Raw genomic sequence first — 12,135 nt, 5'->3', positions numbered from 1 at the left:
ACGTGAAGACTTTCTCATTCAAGCCAAGTTATATCCCAAGCCAAATTATATCCCAGGCAGACGGTTCCTAAACAATGCACAAGTCCTCAAGTGTTTTTGCTTAAAAAAAATGAGTTCATGTAGCAATTATCTAGGCACAAAGAGATGAGTAAAAGCTAGGATTTTTTTCCTCCATTGTTTTTCCAGACCATGCAAAAGTATGTCTCTTGCTTAGCTCACCACTAAAACACATTTTGGTCCAGAGTATTTGATTTAGCTCTGTATGTTTCTTGACTTTTGTTAGTTTGATTTAAGAACAGTGTTACACAATGCAGGTTTTCACATAGTTTATGATTTGACTGTGAGGCATTTATGATGCAATAAATACTGGTTGTACTGTTGGACAGAGGATTTAACAATTGAAAACAGAAAACTGATGGAAATGGATGGATCAAGTCTAGCTAATAAAAGTAATATCTACGGCTACAGACGCTAGCACAGCTAAAGCTAAAGTCAGTGCAATATATACTTTATGTTTAGCTGATAATGGGAGCTTGGAGGGAAAGCAACAAACAGGATTTAATAATGGTGGATTTTGTGTGTTCAGTGGAAACTTGTTGTGGCATCAGATAGGAAATGCTGACAGAGTCATACAAGAACCTGTCAACACAAACATGGTCTATCAGGGTCAGAAGCAACATGGGAGATGGCTGGTTGAGGAAAGAGTGAGCAGAGTCCCAGCTCCTGCCTCTCCTTGGTGGCATATGTGGTGGTGAGAGGGAAGAGGGACAGGGGTGTTTCCTCCTGTGCTTCTTCAGATGTCTCTCAATGCACTGAAAAAAATAACTAGAAGCAACAGTGTTGTCAGGGCGCTTGGGTCAAGAGACTCCCTGGTTAGATACCAGGGAAACTGGGGGACATCTACTTTGTTCCATGTCTAAGGGTTGTCTAAGGACAAAATGGCTTTGGCTATATCTGATATGGAGGGAGATGAGCCGGCTTCAGCCTCCTAGCCTGGATCCTGCTGATCACATCAAAGTGGTGACCCTCAGCACGGCTGCTGGCCTCTCTAATGCTCTGGACCTCAAAGCACTTCTCCACAAGTGCTGCCGCCCCACACAGCTAGTACTACTGGAGGCTGTGGGCTCAGGGAGGCCTCTATGCACCCTGGTCACGACAGCGGTTGGACGGCACCAGCATCCTGGTGTCTTGCTGCTCAGATAGACCCAGGGTATTCTTCCAGTCAGTTCCAGCTGGCTCCTGAGAGAGCCTTTATAGGCACAGGTCCCCACCACCACTGACAGGGACAGCCCCAGAATGAGCAAAAATCTTGTCAAATACCTAATGGGGTGTCCCCTACCACCTCCTGGGCTACAGACTACTGTACTCCAAGTCAGTCCTGAGCTCCACAACTCTCAGTGAAACGTGGAGCTAACTTATCTCCCAGTTTAGGGCCAATACCAGTAGAGGCTGGTGTAGCCCATCTTTGCTAAGGCTTCTTGGGTGGCTGGGATACTGTGAGCAACATGAGACAAAAAGTTACTTTCCTGTTTTCACTGCTTGGTTCCCTGCCTTGCTTCCTCAAAATAGAAGTTATGCTGCCCTGAAGGTATGATGGGGAAGTGAGAGAGAGGACACCTGGACATCTGCTCTTCTGTCATCTGCCCTTGCATTAGGTTATGAGGCTTGACATAACTGGGCTGCATCAGCACACGAGGTGATGGGAGAGGGATGTGCTTAGTATTTGGTTTAGGATAATTCTAAAACCAACAACTCTAGTGGCAGAAGCTGCTGACACTGTGATTTCCCTGCACCTCTGCATGCTGTGAGCAGGTTTGCATGGCGCACAGTGGCTGACTGAGGCTCTGGCTGCACTGCTCCTCTCACAGTTGCTCCTGACTGAATCGTCACTGACAACAGTCAGGAATATCCCAGAAAAAAGGTTTGCACAGACACAGCCCAAGTGGATTAGGAGTTATGATTACGAGCTCCCCTGACTTTTGTCTCCTCTCCCAAGCCTCCACCTTCTTTGCATCCAAAATCACAACAGGAGGATATCCTCCTACCTTACTGTAGGATATCCCATCAAACACAGAGGTGATTTCAGCTGGAGATGTCACATCGACCACAATTGGGTGGGAAGACAGCAAAGAGTCATCCTTCATTACGGGAAGCACATCATCAATTAAAACCTGTTCAAGCTGAGGAAGAGAAGATGTTAGAATAGAAACAAAGGCAGGACTATACGCCTAACTTCACAAAATATGTAGCTTGAACTGCAGCTTCTCTAGGGGGAGGCAGTTGGAAATGGAATGAAATTTCACCTCTTCTAGAGAAGGACTTGCAAACTCTTACTTTATGTCTGAAAGGGGAGGGATACATTTTTTCCTTAACTAAGATAAATTGCCTTTTGCAAATCCTGTTTTCCCATGTGTATCATAACACAAAAATCCCCACAGTAGGCAAAACAAGGAGCCTGTATTACCAATTTCAGCAGTGTGACAATATCTGCAAAGGATTATGGTCTCCTCTTGCAAAAATGGAGCTGGGGAGGAAGGGAGGGAGGGAGGAAGCAGGCAGGGTTCCCCATCCCAAGGTTTATAATTTTTTTAAAGTGATTATAATTTTTTTAAAAGATTAAGTGGCCTGCAGTCAAAATCCCCTTACTTCCTAATCAATATTGACCAAAAAAGACTAAATTTCTATTTAGTTTTCCTCTTCTAATACTCACTAGGATGATAACACTGAAATGGCTCTAGATCTTAAATGAACATGGTGTCTAGATGCAAAAAGATCTTTTAAATTTAGCTCAGTAATTAAAATTTTTCTTATGTGGTTAGCACAACAGATCCTCTACTTCAAAGTGTAAAAGAAGTGACCCAGGAATGATTTTGTTCTCAGCCTCACATAACATGGATGAGAAGAGATATTTATGGGGAGCAGGGAGGGAGGCAGGGGAAGCACCGAGTAGGCACTGACTGCTCCTAAAGTCACCAGGCTCTCGCTAGTAGATTTTGACAACGGGCTCAACCTGTGCAAAACCTACCCTGCTTCCTTCCACTGGCATATGTTATATATTTTCTAGTAGCCAGAATCTCATTACACCTAGACAGCTGGGGGAAATGTGCATGCTATGTGCCATCACATCTATTTGGGAGGGGAGGAAGGAGAGAACAAGAAACCTCCCTTTATTCACACACTGTTATAATTCGTCAGAGTATAGTGCATATTTAAGGCTACCCTCTTTGTCTGCAACCCCCTTAAAGTGACTGGAGTTGGTTTTGTTGCACAGTTAATGCTGTGGGCCATCCACTATCACTACCTATTTTTGCACTGTGCAGAGCAGAGATTGTCTGAATTGGAGCATTTGAAATGAGACTTAAAATGCTGGCAGCAGCTGATATTTTCCTTGACGAACAGCCCAAGCTGTGGAGCCAAGCCCAGGTTCCCAACCCTCACCAGGTCGGATAAAGATCCCAAGACAAGTCCCATGAAGAGACACTACAGCCCAACTAAATAAATAAAGAGGAATCTCCATCTTCCAAGGTTAGACCTTTAAACAACCTTGCAAAATTGCTAAGGCTCTGTTCAGAATCCACCTAGGTAATAATAACCAAACACTTGACTCACTTGTTAAAAAAGAATGACTCTTCCCTGCAGACTAAAACTTTACAAAGTTTACTTTGACTAGTTTCAGACCATAACATAGGTAGATGGAAAAGCTTAAACCAACTTTTTTTCTTTATGTTGCACTGCACTATGTTAGTTTTCTATAAATATACTTTAAGTCTTCATCGTCCTTGTCTAATTTTTACTCCATTCCAAAATGCTCCCCCCAGCCCCGCCAACCCTCCACAAGACAGAAATAATTACCATTTGCCAATCTGGTTCTGCAGCATTTACTCCCAGGAACTCAAAATAACTGGCAAATCCTTCATTTAACCACAAGTCATCCCACCAGTCCATGGTCACAATATTTCCAAACCACTACAATTATAAACATTGAAAGATGTAGTGTTAGCTAAAGGGTAAATGTACATTTCAGTATCTCACATCTCCACATAGAACATTCATTTGTTCACTTTTCTGCCTGTTGCCAGATGAAAATGATCATAATTCTGGGGTTTAAATAGGGATTCAGGCCTCGCCTTGTGTTAAAACATCACTTTTATTATAAAATTACATATTACTGGGGAGATTGCTAATGATTCATGTGCCACTGAAAATATTTTTAGTTTCTTCCTCTTGATTTGATGATTTGTGCTTGTAAGGATATGTTTTCAGACAGCCTCCACAGTGTATAGTTGTCCCTATTTGCTTGCCCAAAAGAGACATCTGCACATGCAAATTAGTTCCTTTAAGACATTTCAGACAGATTTTCATAAGCTGGCTCACAGTCTGGACCCAAGCATCTAAATTCCTGAGAAAAATTCAAAGACAGTAGTTATGGTACTTTAAAGCTCTAACGGGGAACTGTTTTAACACAATATTTTGCAATCAAATTGTGAGCACACGTAGAAGATCCCGAGACGAGGTTAGTGACAGTATTTTCAAGATTAAAGTGTTGCAACTACACATTTGAAGCACTGTAAAAATGAATCGTGTCCTAAAACGTACCTGATGAACGAGCTCATGGGCTACCACAGCAGCTACTCTCTGTTTGTTGGAAGTGGCCGACTCGTTGGGATCATACAGCAGGTTTGTTTCTCTGTATGTGATCAGCCCCCAGTTCTCCATAGCACCTGTCCCGAAATCTGGAATAGCTATTTTATCTACATTGAAAGAAAGAGAACATGATTACCGCTGTATCCTTGAAGCCACTTAGCTTGTCCTCTTTCTGTGTATTCACAGCCTGTTTTGCTTACCATTTGTGGTTCTGGCTTACTGCTGTGAACTGCAGTCTATAACCTGTATTTAAGAAGCAGGGAACTGGCCTATAGCAGCTGATAGCAAGCCCTGGCTCTGCTGAAATTAATAGAGCTAGGATCAGTTGCGCTAGCTGAGGATCTGTCCGGTGAGGTGATGCTATGCCACCTCCTGGGAGCGTGCGTATCATACATTACTTAATTTTGGCTCCAGAAATTAATAGTATTGTCTGGGGATGTACTGTAGGCAGTAAACCTTCTGAAACTATCTGTAACATAATGAGGCATGTCATTGTTTGCCACACTGTTGTATTAAAAATATTTATTGACATGATAACTGAAGTAAATGCCCCATGCAGTGAACAACATCTGCTTCTACTCCTGGCAATTTGTGGGGGTCACTCATTTATGGTCAGTAATAAATACAGGTTTAAATGAGAATTGCGGACTCAATTGGACTGGCATTTTCTTCTGCAAATAATGACCACAGCCTTTCTATGTGGGTTGGTGAAAAAGTACAGATGGATTTAAAACTGAACAGAACAAACAACCCTCACTCCACCCTAACAGAAGATAGGAATCACTTATTTTAGTTTAAACAACTTGATTACAAAATCAAAGCTGATAGTCTGGCAAGGGCTTCACTGACAGTCAAAATGAGGATCACAAGGAGAATGGCAATGCCAGAAGCCATAAATCAATGTGAAATACAATATTTAAGTAAACCATTATGCAGAAACATATTTGATTCATCAGGTTTGATCTAGATGACTTTTAATACTGAGGGAACAACATAGTAAGTCAAGATTTGTGAGCCAACAAATAGACATTCTGAGAAAAACAGCATAAAATCTACAAGAGCATCCACCCTTTGATACTGCTGACCTGGGGTTACAAGTCCACCCTGTAGCACAGACAGGCCCCTATCCATACGCTGACGTAGCAAAGTCATCAGGCTTTTATGGAAATGAAAGTTTGAATATGAAGCATAGGTGAGATATAGTCCCAATTATTACTGGCGACCAGTATGCAAAAGAACAATATACTGTACTGGTTTCCCTAATTCAGTTGTCGTTGAAATGCAAACAGATATTTACAGTAAACTCAGATGATGTTTTGAAAGGAGGAGGTAAAAATCAGTTGTTAAAGTAATACAGGTTAACCTGATAGGTACATGTATGAATAGCCAATAAAAGGTTTGCATAGCATTGTTAATGGTCTTCAAAGTTTTGGGTTTTTTTTTCCCCATCACATTGCTTTAACTTGTTTGTAGTTAATATTTTTCCATCCTTTTAAGTTCATGAACCTAACTGAATTACCTCTTTGGAGGTCTTAGGAGGGGGCATTTCCAAAATGCCGATTACATTCCCAACTTTATTAGTTCAAACTGCACAAATCAGATCCAGAGTCCAGATAGCCCAAGCTAAAGGATGCCCAACCACACTACTTTTTCTTTGCTTGTTTTGTAACCATGGGCAAAATTTGATAGTGTGCCCACTCTTGTTTAGCTCTGGGTCTTTATTTAGCCCAGTAGTAGAAACTACAAATTATATGCTGGACCACATTCATCTTTCTAAGAAGAAGTGGATACACACCCACTTTGCACTAAGGTTAATAAATAGTATGACATTCTCTCTGACAGTTTACATCTTCACTTATCTCACTGCTGAATTTTGTCCAGAAGTTCCCATGGAAGTGGTACATATTTTTCTCAAACTTCTTCTGGCTCTATTTTAGCTCATGATGTTCCTTTGCTGACGACACCAATGCTTCCCCTGATTTTCCACAAGACACTTTAAAATAACCATGCCAGGACCAGTGCTTCAGTTCAGCAAACTGAACTGTGAGAACTGGTAACTAAACTATTAATGAGACCAACCCTCCCATCATGACATTTAAGAACATCTTGAGCTACATGGGTACAGTTTTAAAACATCCTGACATAATATCAGCAGTTAGCAACCAAATGCTTTCATGCTGTTTTCCATGAAAGTGCAGAGACCTGTAGGAGAAACATAACCGTGACAGAGAATTAACAAAATGAACAATATAAGTATTAATAATCACCTAGTTTTGGAAGAGAATAGCTCAAATTAAAGTACTCTTCAAAGAAGTCAAATACAATTTTTGTTACATTTGCTGCATATTCTGCCGTGTGTATTTGCAGTGGCTGGGCGTAAACTCTCAGCTGTAAAATACAGAGAGACAATTAGACCAGTCTTCAGTTAAAAGAAATTAGAAGGTGTCAAGCATTGAAAAGTCATTTAACATACATACCTATAACACTGCAGGTTTTCTCTAAGAGACTGGCCTGAACACTGAATTCTGTTCTCTAACACATTTATTCAACAAAGTTTTGCAAATGTTGTACATAAGAGAAAGCAAGTCGACATAATCTGTGCGTGCTTTCCACAGGATGCTGAAATTGTAAAACTGGCAAGACCCATGTCCAGAAGCTCACAGTGGCCAAGCTTGGAGCAGGGCCTGAGTGCATACCAGCCCCTCCTTCACCAAGGCCTAGTTTTCTCAAGAAGAAAGCCTGGGCAAGAACAATCAAAGGGAATCCACTTGTTCTGAGCAGTTCATTGATCTGGACTGATCCCATCAGACCAATCTTTAGGAGCACATCTGTCCTGAAATGTGTCTGAAGCCCATAAAACCTTATTTTCTTCAATTTCTTCCTACCTTTCCTACCTACTACCATCATAATTTCCTCTTGTTCTTGTATGTTTGAAGATCTCAGACCCTTTGAAGACAGTGTGTTTACCAGATCTGTAACTCTTCCCAGACATGCTGGCCCATGCAGGTAGAGTGGCTGTTTACCCAGGACCTCAGGCCATACAGCGACCCAGTCACAGCTATGGTGCCTACTGGGCTGCTGCGCCTCTGGAAAGCCTAGACAAAAATCAGCTTGTTCTCTTCCCACCACGCAGGTCCAGGAAAACTGGCACGTTTGGTAGCCCTGTGTGTGATGAGTGACCATTTCTGTGCTCCTCTTGCATATCTGAGCATGCTTTTTTTCCCTGAACGCAAAAAATGGTGTGTTGAGTGCTGACCTTTCCATTCCTGAGGCTTGGTGCCTGGGACTGCTTTGACTACTACTGTCAAGCAATAGGAAACCTCAAGCCCTGGAGGACTAGAGTCCTTATGGCACCCATAACCATGATGAGGAGGCCTACAGCTTGAAAAAGGGTTTTGGGATATTATCTCCACATCGTGAAGACAAAGTTTGACTTCAGAATTTATGGAGTCTTTTGGGGATCTTTCCCTCAATCTCTTTGTCCCAAAGCTCACACAGGTCTCTGCCCCAGAGCAGAGCCATAGCACTGGAGTGTCCACTGGCAGGAGCTGTAGGCTCTTCTCTTCACTGTCCCCCACAATCTCCAGTGTGGAAAGTAAGAGATCTTTATATGGAGTGAAGTTTCTGGCCTTAGGAAAACGGATCCATCTCATTTTGCAGGCTCTACATCTCTTATGAATGGGCCACATTCTTCTGGCTGTGTTGGTGTGGCTTTTTTACTCCTCAATGTTGTCTTACAGCCAGGAGTTTAGGGTCCAAACTGAGCAAAGGAGCTGGCCTACACTAGGAGTCCTCTTGGAGCCTGACAACACATTGATTTCAATACCATGAAATTACACTTCCTCCAACAAGAGGGGAGGATGGAAAGTGGTCAGAAATAAAGCTGGAATGAAAAAAAACCCAACAAAAAAAGCTTATGAAATTCAATTGGGAATCCATTCTGGCCAGGGGATTTCCCTCAGGGTCAGTTTGCAATTACAATCTGGAATTTCCACTTCAGTAAGCTCTTTACCCAATTTAGCAGTCTTCGGTCCCCTAGCTGATCCATATTAATGGTTTCCAAAACCTTCAGCATGCACTAGAACTGACTTTGGGTTTCATTTGTATAATATCTTCTGTGATTTTCCAAACCAGACGTTTGGTACCTGACAGGTAATCAGCTCAGGAGCATCGTTTCCAGCTGTAGGCACTTTTCCCACCATTGATTCCATTAATGTCTTTGTTAGGGCAATGGCTTTCAGAACGAACGGCAGAGTTTTTAAATAATTTACTGTGTCATGTGAGCTGTGTGCTGTTGCTTATAAAAGTACTATATGGATCACATGGATACTTTCTGTTGGATGAGGGATTTATTGCTAGCAATTTATACAGCAAACTATGGAATGTTCTTTTCAGCAGTTGGTGAATCTAAATACCTCATTGCTCGGCTGGGCTTCAAAGTTTTTGGAAAGGAACTGTTTGGTTAGGAGAAGGACTTTCTAAATATCTGATTAAAAACTCTAAAGATAGCCTGGTTTTCCTGGGGAAACGCTAATTTTTAGTGATGGAGTTTATGTGGCTCCCTTAATTAAAAACAATCTTACTTATACACTTTATATTGGTAAAATTATGTCCATGCTAAGAGAAAAGGAAACGGTTATGATTTTAACCTCACTTAAAAACCAAGCTTTCTAGTGCAGGCAAGTCCTCAGACATTGTTTAGTGAATATTGTTAATAAAATATGTAGTAATGAAGGCCTGAATTAGAAGGCATTTCTTCAGGCAACCTCTGTACTGACACAAATATCCCTGCTTCTACACACACACTCTTTAATTACCATGTTTCAGTGAACACTCCCTTCTATTTAGAAAAGCTAGAACCAGTCAGGAACATTGTGGGCTTTACTGTTTTGCTTGGGGAAAAAAACAAATATTGACCTCAGAGCCATATTCTGGAGCGTGGCATGGACAAGCAGAGAATATTAACTTTTGCATCTAGAAAATAAAGTTTTACATATGTCTTCAGCACTTTTCTTTTTCCTACTGCACTATGTTCTACAAAAGCTGCACAGATTATGATTCTTAAAACAACTAAACTCTAGAGAATATCTATCGAGGCCAAGTAACCAAAGTCCTGTCCCTGATAGTGAATGGAGCAGCTGCGCTGAAGAGCATCTGGTTAACAAAATTGTGTGGCTGGGTGGCCTAAAACGTTCTCCTGTTTTGCAAATGACTCAGCCAAACAGCAGGAATCTAAGAATTTTGCATCGCTATCTCAAACCAGGCTCCATTTGCTTGGCTAAGTGTAATTTAGCCTTAGTTATTTGTCAAGAAATAATATCAGCGTGCAGCGTGACGCTAGTGAGGGTGTAGGGGAGGGAGGCCTCAGCACAGTGCTGTGCCAGGAAGTCTTTGCTAAGAACTGGATCAGCACTTTGGAGATTTATACAGGGCAGATTTTCACATCAGTGGACAGCCTTAAGTAGGGAACGATTTGCCGAGCTTTGTCAGATAGAGAAACTCAGGAAGAGCTTACTTGCTAGGGGAACAGTGGTCTGGCTGGGGCTTTGCTCTAGATTCCCTGTCCGTTGGTGTCACTGCCTCCAGAAGAGGAAGAAAGCACTGCCAGCTCAGCTGAACCGCAAGACCATGTGTTACGCCCCTAAGGGGAAAGGAAGGGGAAGCACCAAGAGCATACAGCCCTGGGATCATCCTCTGTGTCAGATGAAATAAATAATTAACAGTGGGTTGAGCATCCCAGACTATGTTTAGACTAAATGAGGAGTATATGTTGAAGGGCAAATTGTATTTAGGCTTTCAGAATGTGATTCAACGTAATGTGTTGTGATCTCCTTATGCGTGATCAGCTGCACCTTCAGGAGACTTGAATCTAAGCAAGAACTGGATTGGACTGCCTGTTGCATCTAAATAAAGGAACTATTTTAATTTTATGGATTCAGATTCAAACATACTCACTTCATTAGGGCACCTACCGAATATCCAGCTGTTTAGGTAGGCACTATCACTTCTATACTTATTTGTAAAGAACTTACACTGGGCAGTTGCCTTTAGCCACTGTTGTAAAATAAATATTAGAGCCAATACACAGTGGCACATAGCATTGTAGTCCTGTGTCTCCATGAATGTAAATAGGAAGACATCAAGTGCATAGATTCACACCTTTTAACCCACAAAAAACTATAAAGTATTTGTATCCATGGCCTGTGAATCTCTTATACCTCTGGACTTGTACATTCCCTCAGACTCTGGGCTTCAAGTCAGGGATGAGGTTGGAGAAATAGTGCTCCTTCCTCACCTATGTGCCTGTGTGGGAGGTACTGACTGGGATCGCACCAAGGTGGGAGACAGGGAAGGACTGCAAAACACTGTATGTAGTCAAGGTCAGAGGGACCACTGTGAACACCTAATCTGGTAAAATAGGCTGCATAAAATAGGCTATAGGAAAGGGAAATATACGTTCCTGTTTCTATTATAAAAAGAGATGTTTCTTTTTTTTTAAAATGCAAATCACAGTACATCTGTCATCTGAACCATGTTCAGGCTGCAACAGGACTTACAGGTTTTCCACTAGCGGATATTCTCTCTACCGATTGAAACTGGTGCACCGCAAAGCATACCAAGTAAGTGCTCATGGGAACTGACTTCTCAAAAGTTGTCCGAGTCCACCCACTGCCCAGCTGTTCAGTTTTCTGCAGAAATGGAAAAATAATTAATTCAATTTTTGGAATTGCAAACACATGCAGAAGAGGGTGCAATATTTCTATGAAGGCTGCAACAACATAGGAATGATAAATCACCTCTCCAGGTTCACGTCTTCTGGCATCCCATTGCTGATGGCATGAGAACAGACAAAAAGTTTTTCCTGCAATACATGAAATGGGACTTTGTTTTTCTGCACTAAATAAGTTTACCTGGTTCTAATTTTCATCAAGGATTTGAAATCATTCACATGCACAGGAATTTTGCCAACAAGAGTTTTCCAGTGTATGCTAGTGTGTTTTGTTCTTGAAATAGTTGCATAAAATAACATCATTTGGGACAGATCAGTGAAGAGACTGGATTCTCTCCTCTCTTAAATACATGCATCATGTAGGAGTCAGGGATTGCAGAGATGCTACTTAGGATAGAGACCAGTCTAATGAATCTATCCTGAACTCATTCAGATACAAATTAGCACTGCTAATTGGTGGGTTGGTTAAATGTACATAAGGTTTAGTGCTGATCATAGTTTTTATTTTGTAAATCAATTAAAAACCATTCCTGATTTTCCCAAATGTCCTTAACTCTCGGCTGAACTATATGACCAAACCTGCAACCTGTTGTATGTGATTCATCCTCTAAATATTTTTTCTGCTATTCATTATCTGCTATTGCCTGTCTGATAATTTTTTGTGCTTCTGCCTGGATGACTAACTTAAATAGGACAAAAGCAAACAGCATATAAAAGACACTAACCTTCTACTAGAGATATAATACTTCAAGAGATTTGTT

At 41.5% G+C, this 12,135-nt stretch overlaps 1 protein-coding gene across 1 annotated transcript in view; it reads right to left on the bottom strand.

The window, feature by feature from the left end:
• Positions 1-12,135, bottom strand: part of ENPEP (glutamyl aminopeptidase) — a 48,087-nt gene that overhangs the window by 16,763 nt on the left and 19,189 nt on the right. The window contains exons 4-8 of the mRNA XM_050896237.1: positions 11,202-11,333; positions 6,912-7,032; positions 4,597-4,751; positions 3,853-3,966; positions 2,046-2,180 (exon numbers count right to left, since the gene is read on the bottom strand). Of these exons, the coding sequence (XP_050752194.1) occupies positions 2,046-2,180; positions 3,853-3,966; positions 4,597-4,751; positions 6,912-7,032; positions 11,202-11,333 (657 nt within the window). The remainder of the gene's footprint in view (positions 1-2,045; positions 2,181-3,852; positions 3,967-4,596; positions 4,752-6,911; positions 7,033-11,201; positions 11,334-12,135) is intronic.

The sequence above is a fragment of the Gymnogyps californianus genome, chromosome 4 (genome assembly GCF_018139145.2).
Source record: "Gymnogyps californianus isolate 813 chromosome 4, ASM1813914v2, whole genome shotgun sequence".
Classification (NCBI taxonomy): Eukaryota; Metazoa; Chordata; class Aves; order Accipitriformes; family Cathartidae; genus Gymnogyps; species Gymnogyps californianus.
This window is presented reverse-complemented; position numbering and strand designations above follow the sequence as displayed.